Below are 19,520 nucleotides of genomic sequence, written 5' to 3' on the forward strand. Positions count from 1 at the left end.
AGTAATGTTTATTAAATTTGCATGTGTAAGAGAACTGCAGAAATCCAAGACTGAGACAGGAAATCTTACACTCTGACACCTACCCCCAAGCTAGAGAAACATATTTACATGCATTGTCTGAAAAACTCTTAGATTTAGAATTTTGAGACAGTATTTTCTTTCTATGAACCTGTATCAAGCCTTTGAGCTTCCACTCCACTTCTGTAAAGGCCTTTTCCCTCGTCTATACTTCTGACTGTCACTTAGTACTTGTCACTGACTACAATGCCACCATTATCTAGCTCTTACATAGTACCCTCAATAGAACTTAGAGCGTTTTATAAAGGATGTCAATATTGTTATGCCTCTTCTATGAGTGTGAAAATCAGTCACAGAATGCACCTCTGCAAAAAGAAATGAAAAACACTACGATAAAATGCAGTGTTATTTGGAGGGGGGAGGCATGTAGACAGGCATAAAAACAAAACTCCAAATTTTGATCAATACTAAATGATTTCATAACAAAGACATTTTAGATGTTTTAAAATGCAGAGTTTATGTGCATTATATAAAGGTCACTGCAATTTCCAATTTGCCTTAGGGTGCTGTTGACATATCGGGATAGCAACCTTCTGACTATGCACAATTTGGCAGAGCACTATACCATAACCCAACATCCCTCTCTATTTCCTCAAGGTAAACGTCTTTAGAACAATTAACAGAATCTCAGCATCTGAAGTTGTGTTTCAGGATAAGACAACGCATTTACATCATTCTTACAGTGAAGTGATAATGTAGTGTCATAATTTGCTGCTTTTTAAAAGAATATCAGCAGAAGGACTTCTGCACTGTGAGCTTGCTATCCACGCAACCCAAGCACATATGTAAGTCTTCATGTGAAAATCTAAACCTAAGATCCAAAGAGTCGGGTAGGCTACATTTAAGAAGGTATAATTCTGATTGCCTCATCCAACCAAATAAAATGTGATTCTATTAATTAAACGGAAATCAATCGCAGCATGGCATTCAGTATTCTATTGCCTATTCAACAGGTTGTTCCTTGAGACTACCTCAAGACCAAAGCTGGACCAAAAGGCAGAGAACTGCATCCTCAGCAGGACATTTCACAGGCAGATGGCAGCTGCCCTTCAGAGCCAATGCAACGTGCCCATTGAACACTGCACTGCAATTCAGGTACAAATTCAAGTGCCCAAACTCTGGCCTGTCTAAAGGGTCATCTCTGCTAAAAATCAACAGGGACCCTTGGACAGAAGCCCACCAACCATAACTTGTATACTGGGCTTTGTATCAAGCCTTAGGAAAAACACACTTGCTCACAACCTGAAATAAGCTGAATTTGGTTACTTTATAGGCGTGTCACAAAGTACATCTTTGGACAGGGCCAAGGACAGGTGTCTCAACATATATTACCCCATTGTAAAAAAAAATACAGTAAAATCCTTTAAAATCCCCATAAGCATTAGTTAAATGTTAGATTTCCTGGAGCCACGGAAAAGCATTTCCAATTATTCTAAATATAAGTATGAGCCTTAAAAAAAAGCAGCGCTATACAAGAAGGCTAGAAACTATCTGGAGTAAAATAATGATACAAATACTCTAAATTTTAAAGTCAGTTTTATGGCATGTGGGTGTTTTATTTTTGCAAGGCTATCAACAATTGAGGTTAAAATTAACAATAAGGCATTTACATTATTATAGATTACTGAAAAAAGTCTCAGTGCAAAACAAATGCAGAAGATGAGGAATAATTCACACCGTATTACAGACTAAAAGAAACTTACCTAAAGGAACCATCCAGATTCGCTCTGTGAATGAAACTTAATTTCGCATCAGCCCAGTAAAGTTTCTGCTCATCAAGATCAATTGTGAGTCCATTTGGCCAATAGATATCTGAATCAACAATTATTTTTCGTGTGCTGCTGTCCATTCCTGCCCGTTCTATTCTGGGTGTTTCCCCCCAGTCAGTCCAATACATGTATCTAAAAAAAAAAAAAAAAAAGAGAAAATATATCACAATACATGTTTGTTAGCTTCAGCAACAGAAGGAATAGTGGCTTTTATAAAGTTCTGAAGTGTTTTGTTTTGATTTTGCTTATTTTGTGTTGCACCTTAAAGTGGTGTATATGCACAAATACATATCCCCAAAATACATTAGCACTTACCCATTGAAATCATCATTCCAGAGAGCACAAAAAGAAAGTCCTTCATTAGAGCAGGTCTCAGAAGTATTGCCTCTGCTTATCATATTACCGTCATATTTTAATGTTGGGCACCACCTGATTGTCACGAGCATTTATAACCAATGTATGCCCAGTTATTACAAGTTGCATGGCCAATTATTACAACTTGATATCATAAATCACATTCAGAAACAACCAATTACTACCCAAACAGGCAATTTCCAAAATGACCATCGCAGTACATCCTTTGGAAAGTTGGTACGCCGAAAAGATCAGAAAGCAACAAATTCCAGTGCCTGGGTGAGCTGAGACTGTGCAGTTCGGAGAGATGCTTTCTGACTGAGAGAGGACAGTCAGTTTCCAGCCAGCATTACCCAGAGACAAATATCCAAATTGCAAATTAGGCACACCAGGGGTGCAAACACAACACAGCTAACCCTACGCATCGCTACCTCAGGCCACTCAGAAAAACCGACTGCTTTCCCAGTGCCAGTACAGATATTTCTGGCATTGTCTGTGCCAGCAAACCTTCAACTTGAGTGAGCTCTCAAACAAAATAATTTAAGTGTCTGTGCACCAGGTTCTTTGTGCTATATCACCAGCAGCGCTGGACAGGTACCAGCTGGGTATTTGAACTAAATAAGCAACATTTAAGCTAAGTCCTGCTACCAGGAGTTCAGACAGAGAAAGAAATGACTCGTATCACTATCAACATACATTTGAGCGTGGGAGGGTAAAATAGGCTATTTGCCAGCTGAACTAGTAACATTTCCATACAGATGAGGCCTCAGGCTTCTGATTCACAAGCTGAGAAGGCTTACCTCAGGATGGCTGCAGTGGATTCCCGTCCCCAGACGCCTTCCCAAAATGTCTCAGCTCCCCCAGCCAGGCCAGGCCAGCTGCTCCCGAAGAAGCAGAAGCAGGAGCTGAGCTGCCACAGCTCACAGACCAACATATGAATGTAAATTGCCACTCATTTTGGTTTTCCTTAACAGGTCAGGCTGTAATTTGTGGCAGTTCAAACTGTGTGGTGAGGCAGCTATTGACAAACAACTGAAGCCAGAGATGGGCAGACATGAAAGAAACCGTGTATACAACCAGCTGGTGAATCAGCCTGAGGGACTGATCCGGCCATTTTTCGTCGAGTCATTTTTCAGTCAAATCAGTTCTCTGATTTGGCTCACACCATTTGGCTCACCCACTCATAACCAAGTATTCAAAGCACACCTTGAGACCTCTCTACAGAAAAGAAAATGAACAAGGAGCAGGGAGACAGAGACGAGTCCCAGTACAGCTGTCCCAGCATGTTCTTGCTCCTAGAAAAAAAAAAGGTTATCCAGAATTCCTGAATTGGAAATCCCACTTGAAATTTCAAACCACAGAACAGAATTTCCTCTCTCCTGCATCTTCCCTAGCTCACAGATTTGTAGCACCTCTGAATTCACTGCAAAGTGAAGAATCAGTTCAGAGCAGTCAAAACCCTGACTGCTGAATGAAGAAAACCCTGACTATCAAAAGGTGATGTTAGGCTATTTAATATGGTTATGATAATGCCACATTCATTTATATACTTAAATGCATAAACACAAACCAAAAAGTAGCTCAGACCTGAATCAGAAATCCCGCAGTAGTTACTTAAAAAAAAAAAAAAAGAGTTTGTTTTGTTTTGTACCTAAGTCCAATTAAATCTTAAAAGCAGGCTAGAATAAAAAGGATGAAAAATATCCTACCTACACAAAATATTACCCTGGAGCAAACTCCCTCTTCTCAATTCTCTTTTCTTAAATAAGGCTTGCAGCCTGCCCTGAGGCTCAACGCATTCAGATGAAGAAAAGTCTGTAAGCCAAAGGGCCCTTGTGGCTTTTCTGCTATATTAATGGAGCTCAAGCTCCAAAACCTCTCCTCCTCTGCCCCCTGAACCTGTTGCCCTATTTCATAGTTGATATGTGCTTTCCCACTGGGCACATACATGGCCACGCAGAGACTGCTGGATATAACCAGCACTTTCAAATTCACACTTAATTTGCCACAGAAAAACTACATCCCTTCTTTTTCGCTCATCAGCAGGAACCAAGCTCAATCCTCAGCAATGCTGCTGCCATTCAAAGGTCTAAACCCAAAGTAACAGAACTGCAACACCATTTTGGGGGTGTCTTAACCATGTCAAGACTGAGCTGGGAGTTTAGACGTCATTATAAGAACAGCTGAACTGTTCCTGCAGCAGGGAGGGGGAATCTCTGGTCTGCGTGAGCCTGTTTAAAACCATGCCACTGCCAAACGAAGCAGTTCCTTCCTTCCCTGGTCCCCATATCTGCTTCTGACATGAGGACCCTACAAGAAAGCATTCTCAGCCACCTTAGCAAATGGGCAATCACTAGCTAGGGCAGCCCGCTTCATCACCCTTCCACGCCATAGCATCCAGGCTGTTTTGACTTTTTTTGGTCAACACAAGGCACAACACAGCATTTGGCACGAGACATTAATAAGGCCATAAAATGTCATGTTTTAAATGCATGCCTGTGGGGGATTTTCAAGAATGCAGTGTCAAACTTTCCTTTTTTTTTCCACTCTGTTTTGCAAGAGTGACAAAGCTAGTTTGGACCAAATTAAACACAAACAGTATCCTGGCTGAGACAAGCTGCACTGAGATTCAGCTGAAGACAGACATTTTCTGGACAAGTTATAAATCCTGGAAAAAATCCACTATTATTGTGGAAAGAATGACACAAGCTTAGCTTGAGCAGCACTGCAAACTTTTTTTTTTCTTTTGATTGGTTGGTTAAGTGTAAGTTGCACAGTTTTAAATATCCCTGGGTTAGGGCACACCATAACAACTGGGAGAAGCTAAAAATATCAAAACCACTATCTTGTGTTTTAGCACAAATCCAGTAGATTGTGTTTATAGGGCTAAGATTTGGCACCCCAGGAGTTTTGTATCCCACCTGGATTACAACAGGTAAATAAAAGCATAACAACAGTGAGGCTATGAAAGCAAAAGAAAACATGCATTCCTAAAGAGCTAATAAAAAGAGCCATTGTGAGCAAAACTCACTGCTATGCAACTATCACAAATTGTTACTCTTAAAAAAGAAAAACCAAAGAGCACCAGAGAAGCAACCCTGGGACAAGTTCTCTGGTTCCTTTCTTCAGTTCTTTGGGAAATCTTAATTGTCATTTACTACTTCACCTTTGCTGGGTATTAGGCTTTAACCCCAAACTTTCAAAAAAAGGAAAAAAAAAAATGCAGGGTTGTGGGGAAAGAAATTCACATCAGCCAGAAATTTACCAGCCAGCAAGTCACTGGATTTTGGCATATACTTGGATTACCACACTGAATCAGGGCTTAAATAGTGCTTCAGTAATATCAGAAGACCGGGACTGAAAGCCACCTTGCAAAATAAACCGATTATAAAATTGGTGAACTGCACCCCAATGGCCTTAATTTTGCCAGCTTAACTCATTTTAGAATCCCAGGTGCAGGAGCAAAAACAGGATGAGGACCGTATTTCCCCTCGGCTGTAAAGCCGCAGGTCATTTCTTATTTCCTGCTGCTTCATCTCTGTTGTCATCGTTTCTGAAGAGATTAGAAATCACGGCTATGCCCTCAAAGAGCAGCCGATCAGCCATCCGAGCTGCAAGGTACCGTGGTCATAATAAAAAGAAGCCACACTGGCTGCACACTTTTTCCACCTCCCCAAACGCAATACAGTTGCCAAATCTTACATAACCTGCTTACACAAAACGGGCCAGTCATACAGATGATGTAAATCAGCACAGACTTCTCCAATTTCAAAGTTCTCCAACTTATACAAGCCCAAGGCATAAAACAGGAGTTTACAGGAAATTGCCATGAAGTTTAGAATCCTGCACTTTCAAAACTTACTTCCCTCATCCAAATGCTTAAGCTCCAAAAACTCAACTGCTGCGTGAAATAGCGCCAATCATCTACAGAAGAAAAAGAATGGCTGTCTTGCATAGCAAGAAGTTGCAAGACGCTTACTCAAGTTGCCTCCTTTTTTCAACCTGGATGATCTTCATTAATATATATATTAATTGAGATAAATTGATATAAAAATTCTGGAGCCCTGCCCCAGAATGGCACCTTTTTCACAGATACTCATATACTGAGAATTGCTCAGGTTGGAAGGGATCTCTTGAGATCAGCTACTCCAATCCCACCACTCCAAGTGGAGTCAAGCAGGGCAGGTCAGCCAGGACCTCATTCAGGTGGGTTCTGAGCACCTCCAAGGATGTAAGTTGTACAGCCCCTCTGTGCAACCTGTTCCAGTGTTTCACCACCCTCAAAATAGAAAATATTTTTTTCTTTTGGAAGCGGAACTTTATTTTGTATTTGTGCTCATTGCCTCTAGTTCTTTCACTGGATAGCACTGAGATAAGTTTGGCTCCATCTTCTTTACTCCCCTTCATCAAGGTATTTATACACATTGTTAAGATCCCCCTGAGCCTTCTCTTTTCCAGGCTTAACAGTCTCAGCTCAACTGGCTTCTCCTTCTACAGCATATGCTCCAATCCTAAATCATCTTTGTGACCATAAGGAACACTGGATTACAGTGTGTCAGGACAGTCCAAGAAATGATACCTACACATTGTACTGACTTCATAGAGGGCAGGGATCCAACAAACACAATGAACAACAGCAATTCAATCCTGCAAGGGAGGTGTTGCTTGCTCTCTTACCCACAGATCTCACACAACCGCCCTTGAATTCTTGACTCAAGCCAATGGATTTGATCGATCTCAGCATTTTGATGCAGGTTAACTCAAAATTTGGGACAACAGGACACTCAGATGACCATCAACGATTTGTCAAGGCCTGTTCGTTTACAAGCTTGTGATTTCAAACACAATGAAACAAATACAATCCTGTTTAAGTTCACATTCAACAGGTTGCATGAAAAAAGCCGTACTTCAGCTTATATCATTGCTTAATTTTACATGAAAAAATTAAAAACATGTTTTGAGTCAAACCAAAGTCACCCATTCACGATGAACAGAACAACCCTCTGTGCATTTTAAAAACCAGCATTGATCGAGACTTCTCATCAAAGACAATTCCAGCTTCCACCATCTCTTTGGGCTCAGGGCCAATAACAAAATGAAGACCACGTTCCTGGTCACCTCAAACACCAGCACTAAGGGAACTGAAGCCATCCTCTTGCTATATGGTATCAAACTCCTCCTGCTCCCTAAGAAATGGTGCAGAAATCATAAAGATCAGAATACCATCATTTTCCAACTACTTAAGAAGGCTAAATGTGTACAGGGCAAAGAAGCCTCGGCTTCTTCTCAGTTACCTCTACTCTTTCCAGGATGCGAGGAATCACAGAACTTGTAGTGAAAAAGAGTGCTAATGGGGCAGAGAGCTCAATGGGGTTATTAAGGAAACGTACACACTTCTACCTCTCCCCCATGCAATCTCAGCTGTAAAAGGGAAAGAAAAAATAGGAAGAAAAAAAAAAAAAAAAGAAAAAGAAAAATGCTTCCTTCTGCCTTTTCTGAACAGGCAGCTCTGCCCTCGGATGAAGCAAATGGTCTTTGAACAATTTATGCCCTTTATAGCTATGAGCAGGAAAAAGGGGAAAAGCAACCAAAAAAGAGAATGATGAAACATTTGCGTAGAGGCTGTCACCATCAAGGGCACCCATTTGAAAATTAGAGTAAATAACACTTCCCACAAGAACTTCAGGTTTCTCATGCATGAGACCATTTTCAGCTATTTGGCCACATAACATATCAAAAGCTTTCCAACTCCCAGAAATTACAGCCATACCAAGAGACTGGATGCAACTCATAACTAATTTTATGGTTGAGTACCCTTTTTACATTTTAAGAGAACAACTGTGCTACTCATACATTCATTCTCATTACAGCATTTTAAACAATTAACCAAATGCTTCAAAATATTTTTATACTTTAACTTCATTACTATATAGAAACACAGGATATAAACTAATCTCTAGCTTTCAATGCAGCAATAATGTTTTACTCTAAATCAGAGCATCTTCTATAGTTTAATAAGGTGGCCATAAGTAAAAGTGAGTAAAAAACCACACTCTTTGCCCATACAGTGTTTGATGATTTTCTTCTCCCCTATTTTCAATTGTCACAAGTGTGTAACAGTAATCCCCCTCCTCTCAACTATTCCAAAGGAGATAAGATCAGATGATACACTGTTCAAACACATTTCACCATACCTAATAATTTAAATTAAAGTGTTTAAAAACCTGCTCACTACAGCACATATTAACATCAGCTTCAGCGTACAGACGATCCCACTGATTTCAACACAGCAAGCCAATATGCTTAACCTTAAACACACAATACACTTCTGCGTGGGACCACAGTCCTGGTGAATCAGCAGTCAACACCACTAAAAGTTTACTTAAGTGCTGTTATAAAGAGAGCTGCTCTTACATGATTCACAACTATAGGTCATGGTTTTGCTGTGACCCTGAGGAAACACTGGATTACCAATTAAGTTTGTCTAAGGCTTCTCATTTCAGACACCAAACTGATGAATTTTCTATTCTTGATAGTTTTTCTTTCTAAAACATTTTGAAAATCCCACAGTTGTTTTAGTCACCCCATCCTTTTCTTCCTTTAGTGACAAAATACACCTCATTAGTCAACGAGAGATGGCTCCAGCAAGGCAGCTTTATGGTGCCCAGGAACGAATGCCATCTTACATGTCAAGTAGCTGCATGTTAATCACTATCGAGGCATAAGAAAATCCTGTAAAAATGAAGATTTGTCACTAGTGCTGTGAAGAGTGAAGACTCACAGATGATCAAAAATAGTCTCTCGTTGCTTGCCTTAAAAGAAAGAACTTCCCGAAGTGCTCTGAATGATTGTTTGAGGCTAGGTGGTGGATGACAAGGGCCTCTCTTTCAAGTTATACTCTAATTTGTACTGCTGCCTTATTTGAAATTCTTTCCGGGTAATATTGCCTACTCCAGGTAACAAATCCTTTACAAATAACATAATTGAACTTTCAGAATATTCAGTTAAATTCCACTGCCATAATATAGAAAACTTTAGACAAGCATTACCTTTAAAGAGGGAATGCCAGGTTATTGTGGAAATGATGATGCTCTCTTTATAAACATCATTATGTCAAAACAACCAAGTGACTATTGTGACTATTTAGCAGTCCTGCCAAAACATTCAAAAAAATCATATTCATATATTCAAATTTTTGAATTTCAGCTGGAAATCGCAGAAAAATTGGCTTTAAAAATAACCTCTAAGTTATCTAGTCCATCTCTACACCCTACGACAGTCAATTACACCTCCAACATTCCTGTGAGATGATCAAAACAACTGTTCTTAAAGCCTTTAGTGATGAATACTCCATAAGCCCACAGTAGACCAGACTGAAATTACTAAGCTTAAAAAACATCTAGAAAAGAGTAAAGAGGATTTAAGCTTGTTATTAAGAAAGCTTTCTAATGGTAAGGCTACTTAAAGACCTGGAAAGGATAGCCCAGAGAGGTCATAGAGTCTGTAACACTAAACACTAAAGGTTTTAAGAACAACTTTGCTATCATCTGCCAAAATCTCTATGTATTTGAAATCTCATGTTCCTCTCAATAGCTTCTGTCACCTCCTTCTCTACAAACAACATGAAACCATTTGATCTTTCCTCAGAGGCCACGTTTTCAGGTTTACTGTACATTCAGTACATTCTCCTCTATTCTCTCAAATTAGTCTATGTCTTGAACTGCATTCAAAATGGAAAAAATATATATATTATGCAAATACCAAACTGGGCACAATATTGCGATGTGAACTCCCAATTATGAAACTGGGTTTTCCATTCATCTCTGCAGAACAGCCTCACTGAAGCTACAAGGGAAGTAACGGTGTCACCTATCTGCACAAGGTCACATTTCGTCATTACAAAGAAATTCTAATGACAGAAATTCTGTTAACATATTGATACGATACGAGAACATTCTTGACAAACCCACTTTCCTACCCCAGAAAATACTGGTCAATGAGGAACAACTGTTTCTAGAGGAGCTCAAACCCAGAGCCTGCTGTGCCTAAGTCAAATGTCATGTCTACACCTATAAAATATTTCAGATCTACCACGTGAAATTGGTTGTAAAATCACATTAAATTCAAATTTGTCATGCCACGTACGTGATTTGTTGACTTAAGTTCACTGCATTACACTAACAGACATAGTTATTTGGCCAAATCTGCTTTTAATTCAATAGGATTCTCATGCAATTAAGCAATACTGGATTTTGTCACTTTTAACCAGAACAGCAGCTCTTTGGAGGCTGATTTTAATAAACCTTAATGGGGGTGAATCGGTTAATTATAAAGGATATATATATATGTTCATTTTCACAGACTGCTTAAGGTTTAATTTACTTTGCTTTGTTGCACTGGATTAATACTTAAATCCGACTAAACATTAGAAATATCTGCCACAAGTTAAAAACCAATGGAAGTGTTTCATTTAATGCTGCTGCTCCCAATGGAAAAAAAAAAAAAATCCCCTACAGACTGAACTAATGCTCAGCAAAGCTACACCAGCAAGTGAAAAAATTATCTGTGTAAAAATTAGAAGAACTATCATTCTCTCCTCACCTCAAGTAATAACGATAATCAAAACCAAAATGTTGCAAGGTGACCAGTTCACCTGCAGACACCTACCATTCTGGCAAATAAATGTTGTTCCCTACATTAGCCCATTCCACAATAATTGTTCATGTTTGCATACTTTCTCTGGAAGACTAAATGCAAGATAATTAGAAGTGGACAAGTCCTCCAGGAAAGAAAGAGAATGCTACCATGGGACCCATAAAAAGGCAAACCCAAGGTATGATGCCTAGCACACAGCAGGCAGCTAATGCCAGGTAACTTCCTTGTATGCTGGCACTGTATTCTTAATCTTGGAATGTGGCTCATAACCAAAAAATATTGAGCTGTAAACTGGACACGGTACAACTCCCAGGCAACAGGAAGCAAGTGTGAAACAAAGTCCTCTATTGTTACACTTGGTGAATTTTGTGTATGCTTAAGAAATACTGCACATCTGTTCTGAACAGAGTACTGCCGCCGAGATCTGGCTTTCAAAGTCATGCAAAATGAACCACACCTGTGCCGCCTCCTCCTTCCAAACACAACCAAGGATTAGATCTGCAGAACACTACAGCTTCACCAACAATGCCAGTGATTTTTATAAAAGTTCTCCATTTGACTGTACCAGCCACACTTTTTCTCCCAGTTGTTTTAATCCAGTTTTTATTAAAAAGATTAATTTTGCATTTCCCGTAATATAGGAGGAATGTTACCAGAAATCCCCAATTAAAGCCATCCGTTTTTCAAAACAGTCAGAAAGCACCTAAGAAGGCATGAAATGCATTTCCATGACCAACATGTAGGCTACTCTAAAGAAAACAGTCAAAAGGTGAGGAACTGGATCCACTTACGAGATGTCAGCCTGGCATTAGTATTGCTGGAGAGTGCCATTCCACTATTTCTGATCTACTTCATTACGAAATATTGAATTTAACATCATATTCTCTCTTTACATTATCCTACTGAACTCATTTAAAGTTAGCGTACACTGTTAATTAAGCATAGATTAGTTACTGTTAGGATAGACACAGGATTCCAGCTAATTTACTTAAAATATTTGCATACAATTTGCTAGGGGAAGAATTTTACAGATTTCAGGTTTTGAAGATTTTTTAATCAATATTTTACTGAACTTCTTGATCCCTGAAGGTAAATTCTCTCCTTCCTTTCACCTGAAGGCATCAGTAGCAGAAGTGAAGTCAGCATTAAGAGAGCAAAGTCTCTCCTGAGACTTGTCCAAAACAGTCTCTCCACTTTCCTTCTTACCAATTATAACTTCCCCTTCTATCAGTTATCTGGAGAACACTGGCAGCTCTGGCACTTGGTATGTCAACAAAACTAAGGATTGTGTTTCTTTGGCTGCACACAGTTTCATTTAGTTCTTTTGTGTCCTTCATATGTTAATCAGAAATGTACCCATAACACCTCCCATTCATCTGAAAAGCCTTATGCTAAGATTACTGCAAAAATAACTTCTCAAAGCTTCAGTCTGTAGCATACGGCAGTTGCTAACATGGCAATCCCAAGCTGCACTCTTTCATTGCTCTGTTTCGGTATACACTTCTCACACACCTGAAGAAGATCATTTCTCCAGAGACTGCTGGTCTCCCAGAGCAGTCAGTTCCATTTTACCAATAAGCAATAAAATTACTTTCTGTCTGTGGTCTATGCTAAGACCATTCATTAACTCAGCATCCCTTTACAAAGAGGATGGACTCAATGAAACTGTCAGCTGATGTCCTGAAGATGAGAAACCTAAGGGCACAGACCGTACAGAAGAAGATAAATACCCTCAGAAAAAGTTGTAAAAAAGGGCTGCAAACTAAAAACAGCAAATAGCCTTGCTTGTGAACATAATGCTTCTCCTTGCTATTCCCCTTACCCACAGTCCATCACTGCTGAAAGTATGATTTCCACAAGGGGCAGGGACCCCTTCAATCATCATTGCAATGAATACAGGGCACAAAGTGAACATCAGTACTGTTTGTGCATGGGGACAGCAAATAGTACATGTGCAGGGCTGGGGGTTATTGAAGAGGGAGGGACGGATGAACCATACAGAGACACAAGTATTTTCGGGAGTACTACAAGCACCTGACTGGTCATTGCAACAAATCCAGCCTCTTCTCTTTTTACTGCCTACCCTGGTCATCTTAAAGCATTAAGAGCCCCTGATTTCACCTGGGTTCTTTCACTTGCCAGCACAAACATAACCATTCTAGTCACCACTTAAAAATATCCTGGTTGTGTTTACCAGAGCACAGCAAGAGAGAATTTCTGTTTTGACACACACAGATTTACACACCTTGCTGACTGGACACATTAGATACCGTATACCAAATAAGGAATTTACCAGACAAGATAACTGAGGAAATAATAAAAAAAAGGCTGGAAAAATTAATTCCATAGTGCTTCTGAAACGCAATAAGTTAGGCAATCATACTGATCAAGTATTTGACTTGGCACCTAGGAACAGCTGTATTTTTCTTTTTGGCCCAGGACTCTTCTTTCTGACCACAAAATATTTAAGTTTAAACATATGTTCAGCTACAGATCTTGAGAAAAATACCTTGGGAAAAAGTAAACTGAAACAAAAGACTATGTTTCTCTTTCGGAAATGAAAAGCCAACATAAATCACGACTGTACCCATTTAAGCATTTAAGTCAAATTAATATTTACCCATGAGCTGGATCCAAAGCTATTGCCCTGGGCTGATCAAGGTCTTGCCAGAAGAGGACTTTTCTGGATGTTCCATTGAGATTAGCTACTTCTATCCTATTGGTTTCTGAGTCTGTCCAGTAAAGTTTTTTCCCAATCCAATCACATGCCAGGCCATCCGGGGAAACCAGACCAGAAATGATGACATTCTGCACCACATTCCCAGTTTGGTTAATGTAGGTTTGCTTGATGGCTTCTTCACTCACATCTGTCCAGAAAACGATGCCTTGCGAATACTGGAAGTCAACCGCAGCAGCATCCTCTAAACCACTGACCACCACAGTGGACTCCAGCTTCGTGCCTCCAGCATCCACGAGTCGAACGTCCCGACGGTTGGCAAAAAGCAGGAAGGGAGATGCTACAGAATAGAAAAACAAAAACGTATTAGCATTAGCAGCATCTACAGATGTTCAAGTGCCAAGTATGACTACTGCAGAGGAAGATGTATTTTCCCAGATCATCAGGGAAGGCAGTACAGAAAGAGGAACACAGAAGATTCATGTGAGAGAAAAATGCACACTGTCTGTAACTTATTGCCTCTATTTGTCAGACAAAGGAGTAAAAGAAAAGACAGAGGGACAAGTGGGCCCAATTCCTTATCTACAATAGGGCCCTTCACACAGCTGAAGGGTTTGGACTGAGGCCCTTCAATAGTTTACTCCAAACTCACCTAGAACTCATTCTTACATATTAGCAAGTGGGTGAAAAAGCATTCAGCAGAGACTATCATGGACAAGATGCCAATATTAACACAGGAAATACCTTGCCAGTTCAGGAAAAAAAAAAAAAAAAAAAAAAAAAAAAAAAAAAAAAAAAAACTCTTTGCTATTGTACTCACACCCTCCAATGTAATCATGAATACTCCAACTCCCACGCAGATCAATCTGTAAACCCAGGTTTAGGACAAATTCTAAAAAGCCAGGTTATAAAACTCCAGGAAAGGGAAAGCTTAAGTGTCCTCTGAAGGACCCACTACAGATGGGACAAAGGCATGATTCAGTCCCGCTGCTCCTTCCAGAAGAGGACATTAAGTAGCCATATTGCAGAACATGCTTTCCCAACCATGCCAGTCAGACTGATGGTCAAATTAACTACTTCATCTCTCCCCCAAAAGTAAAGTCTTTCTTATTCATCCAGCAGTAAAACAGAAAATTGCTTGTTTTCAGATATGGCTCAGGAGACAGCAACCAAGTACAATGGTGCTACCGTACCCGTCACGGCTGCAAACACTACTGGCAGGTTAGGAGAAGACCAATATTCCAGAAGAAGTCATTAACTGCTGGAAGTAATGGAGTTCCCTCAGCTTCTCCTCAGACTGACCAAGTCTGGTAGCGATCTTCTGTCATCAAATGAAGAACTATTTTCATTTGCCCCTACTTTGGCCACCTTGAAACCCAGTACTCTCCCCATCCCTTCTTCCAGTTCTTCTGCCTCAAACAACAGCTGGCAGAGGTCTGTGCTGGTCAACTGTTGACTTCTGGCTTCATCATTTCACTTCATGCTTTTGCTTCCAATGCACAACCAGCAGAGGTCCATAAACTTGCCACTCATATCAAGGCACAACACACAGAACAGAGCAGCAATGACAGATGTTATTTTGTCTATTACTTCAAGCCTGTGATATAAATACCCCCGGTTTCAAATCCACATTACTGTATATAATATCAAGAGCTAACTTTCATATGTCTTTTACATTCAGTTCCTCCAATCCTTTAAAAAAAAAAAGACGAGAGTTTGTACAAGTTCTGAGTTGCAGGTCTGCTATGCTGGCAGCCTGATCCCATGCTATTGCTCCTGACCTCTGGCTCCAACTACAAGCGCACTGGAGGGCACCTGGAACTGCATGGGCCAAAGCAAAGTACACCCAGGACAACACTTCATGTATTTATCTGCAGGCCAAGGGCTCAGTCGGAGTCTACGACTCAACTTCAGATGAAATTAAAAACATGCTTAAAAACTCCGCCTTTTTATTAACATTCTGCACTGTCTTTTTTCCCCCAAGTCAGGAAAGAGATGGCTTTATTTTTCTTTTTAAAGGAAGCCTGAACTGATGAAAATAACAAGGAAAATTTAATTCAGCTGCAGGTTTTGGGGAGGATCTCGGACAGCACAGAGACAGACAATTGTTATCGTGTATGTTTTATTTTCAGTGAAGCATTTTTCCTCTACAACATTTATAACTCAGAAAAGTTTATACAGCTTGAAGAGAATTATTTATTAAGAAATGAAGTCCCAGTATCGCTTCCATCTCATTTCCTAACTTGCCATGTCCTCCCCTGTCATCTTTAAAAGCACTAGCAATATCACAAAAGCCCAACAGGTTAGTTACTGAAAACAGAAAAAACATCTAGAATGCAAAGTGCTTGTTTTCTTCTCTGCAACTCATTGTTTCCCCATAACTATGTCTATTTTAAGTGGCACTGTACCAAACCATCTGAACACTTGGAAAGTTTGATGATAGTGGGCTCTGTTTAAGTCACAAGTTCTTTGGGACAGGATTTTTCAGTTATGCACATTGCTTCACCAAACCTGTCCCATATCCAGCCTAAGATTAAAGCCATAAAAGGTCTACGTACAAAATTAAATATATATATTCCCCAAAATGTTTTAAGGAATATGAATAGACAGATTTTCAACTAGACATTTCCACACTGAAGCCATCATTAATACTGCTACAAAGGAAGAAGGAGCCTGATATATCAACTCCAATCAACATCAGAGGAACTCAACAGCTTCTTAACTAAAGATCAGACATGAACAACGTCTAATCCAATCAGTATCAATATTATCCCAGTTCCCCATCCCTTTCAAGAGATTTCTTCCCCACTGATGCACACAGTAGGGCAACAGCATACAGATAACGCATTAACCGCTGTGTTCACTGTCACTTCTGTGCTTCAGAGTTGTCCTGATTGAAGTACAGCTGCATTGTCTTCGCTATGAACACCCAGCAGGGAAATCATACTGCCCTGCTTGCAGTTGTGTTAAAATTTTACTGCATTTGTACACAGATGTAAACCGATTGATTATTGAAAGATGTCCAGAGTTCATCCCTTTTAAAAACAAATGAGTATTCAATTTCTTTTGGAAAAAAAAAGAGATTTGGCGGAATGCTGATTTTAAAAATCATGTTCACTTCTCTGCTCCTCCCCGTTAGCATGTTTTATGCAGACCACATTCTATAAAAATCACCGCAGAGCACTTTTAGAGCACTGATGGCATGGAGAAGAAAGGGGAAAAAAACAGGAATCAAAACAACAAGCTGGTTCTCAACGCTGATTCTTGCTCGGAATGCTGCTGAAGAAACACAGACTCTCCCAACTTTGCAAATAACACAAGAGTCAGAAGAGAGATTAAATGCTCCGTTTCCTTGGACTCGCACTTACCACATTAGGTCTGAACTCTTAACGCTGTGGCAAGGTTAGTTCTGCCAACTCTGCAGCTTTTCAAGTAAATACAAACTCTATGGTGCCCAAAGAAAAGCTGACAAAATTTTGCAAACTTCCACCTTTCCCAGAAAGTAAAGAGTAAATCTGAAAGAGACGCCCAGGAAAGCAGATGCTTTGCTAGAACGATAGGTAAAACAGCAGCCTTTATACATAGCATTACTTTCAGAACTAGGAGATGTGCTCCTCTTGGTAGAGAAACATACCTGCCTTTTCAGACTTCGACCCAACCAAAGAGAAATCAGTTCACACTTGTGAACAATTCACTGAATTGTAAAGTGGACAACCCAGGGGTGTCTGGGGCACGAAAGGGAAAGGCTACCAGTCAGCAGTAAGTTAACGTGACCTATGGCAATACCGCTGAAGTCATTTGCAACCTACAAAGATGGCCTTTAAGACATATGGAAGAGGGAGAAAAAATTGCTTCATACCTCAGCTCAGACTTCTAACATGCTGGCAACTGCTTCATGGCATTTAGTTTCATAGAATTACTGAATTCAACAGTTTAGCAATTCAAACGATACATTCAGCCTCTATGTGATTATAACCATTTATTTTCTAAAGGCATTAGAACGAGAAAACAGAAAGCTCAGAAAGAAACAAAACAAACATGACTGACAAAAAAAAAAAAGACAACTTGATTTTCTGTGCCATCATCAGAACAACCAGAGATTCAATATCATCCCACCAACACGTAGTACTAATTTGTTTATTTTTAATCCCGTCTTTATGTAGAATGGAAGGTTCATATCTGAAAACGTGAAGATCCTTACGAACAAGTCTTACTAATATACTCAAATCCTGAGCCGGGCTTGAAGCTTCCAAGAACAGTTCATCTTTGGTGCATTTAAGTCTACTGCACAGCTCTTAAAAAGGTAAACTGGAAACACGGTTAATAACAATTTCTGCTCTTACCACTATCTGCTCCATCTTCACGCCATAAACTCTGTCATGTTTATTATGTCAAACAACCAATGTGTTTCTACAGAAATCCGAGTGAAAGCAACTAATTTGTAAACACTGTCACTGTGGGCTGTATTCAAAATCCATCTGCGGTCAAGCTCATTTTGCATCCTACTCCAAACTGTTCTGAAACCTCTGACCCTTTTTACTAAGACAGGCTAGATGTGAGGGCACATGAAGCAGACCCAAAAAACTAGCAGCAATTTTGATTACTGATTACCTTCAAATAGGCTTATCTGTTAGACAACGAGATGCAACATAACTTCTCAAGCAAGGGATTTCATTAGTAGCAAGTTAAAAGACACTCAATGAACACTTGGTTCTGTGTTCTGTTTTGATCAGCAACGCTCCTGACAACTGCAAAATGCTGGAAAAGGGAAACCAGCTTCTATTTTGAAGAGAGGAAAGAATAAACAGTAGGAGGATGAATGATGAATGTGGAGGACAAACTGTTTATATGCAGCCTATTACCACCCAATTGAAAGGACAACATTTTAATGTAGCTACTAAAAAAAAAAAAAAAAAAAAAAAAAGTTGTATTTTCTTCAGTAAAATTAGAACAGTTCATATTTTTCCATAATAGGCAACATTTACAACCTCCGTACATAGTTGGAGATCACAATCCCTTGACAAAGAAAAAAAAAAAAACACACCATGAAATCCCACAACATAACAAATGAACTCTAACCAGGTAAAAACTACTGCAGTTCAGGTACAGATCTGTAGTAGTTCTACAACCTAATCTGGATTATGCAGTGTCTGAAGAACATCGCTTTATTCTAGCAAGATACTACATTTTTAAAACAGGATTTTCCTGTTGTTTTCTGCTTGTTGGAAAACACACCCTTGAGTTCATGGGGGAGCTGTCTACACAGAAACTTACTGCACAGGAGTGTGAAAATACAGCTTCTCATCAGTCTGTTAGCTGGAAAAAACAGTCCTGATCAGCCTGCTTGGGTTCAGTTTCCAGCCTTGCACTAGATCTTCTGAATGCTCTTGGGCACATCTTCTGTTGATGCCATCACGTTGATGCTATAACCAACTGCCTTCTAGCAGGGCAGGCCAGTATGTGCCTCTTGTTCCCCAACCTGCTTCTGAATTCAGTCATTAACATTCATTTGGGGTTTAACTTCACCAGTCCCAGTTACAGCACTTAAAGCTTACGCTATCCCTCTGCTATCCCCAGCGGAAGTGCTGTGGGACAAACGACTGCCAACTGCACTTAGATGACTACGGGACCTTCAGAAACAGCCTTTGTGCTTGGTTTCAGCAAAAGTCAGACGCTGCTCAACTCATTGACATATTAAGACCAAGATGACATTAAGTAGTACCAAGAGAGCATGTTATCAGTTGCTGGTCAGTTGTAAGGCTGTAGTAGCCCTACTAAGATGAGCAGAGCTATCAGGTTTTAGGCTGTGATATTTATACTACTGGCTCACAGTTGTTTACGTGCCTACAGTTTGTCTGCATCCCCTGCAAGCTGAAGGCGTGACACCACTGGACACATGCATGATTCTTACTCTCGAAAGCACTGGAAGACGCACAAATCCTATGTATAGCCCAGGAAAAAAGCCTTACTTAACAAATCTTAACACA

General features: G+C 39.9%; 1 protein-coding gene across 2 annotated transcripts in view; it reads right to left on the reverse strand.

Moving 5' to 3' along the window:
* The window catches only part of LRP5 (LDL receptor related protein 5), a 142,842-nt gene that overhangs the window by 94,093 nt on the left and 29,229 nt on the right, over window positions 1–19,520 (reverse strand). For both annotated transcript variants that reach the window (XM_082760655.1, XM_082760656.1), the window contains exons 2-3: window positions 13,477–13,873; window positions 1,782–1,979 (exon numbers count right to left, since the gene is read on the reverse strand). In XM_082760655.1, coding sequence (XP_082616781.1) covers window positions 1,782–1,979; window positions 13,477–13,873 — 595 coding nt within the window. The remainder of the gene's footprint in view (window positions 1–1,781; window positions 1,980–13,476; window positions 13,874–19,520) is intronic.

This window comes from Aythya marila (assembly GCF_965140915.1).
Source record: "Aythya marila genome assembly, chromosome: 5".
Classification (NCBI taxonomy): Eukaryota; Metazoa; Chordata; class Aves; order Anseriformes; family Anatidae; genus Aythya; species Aythya marila.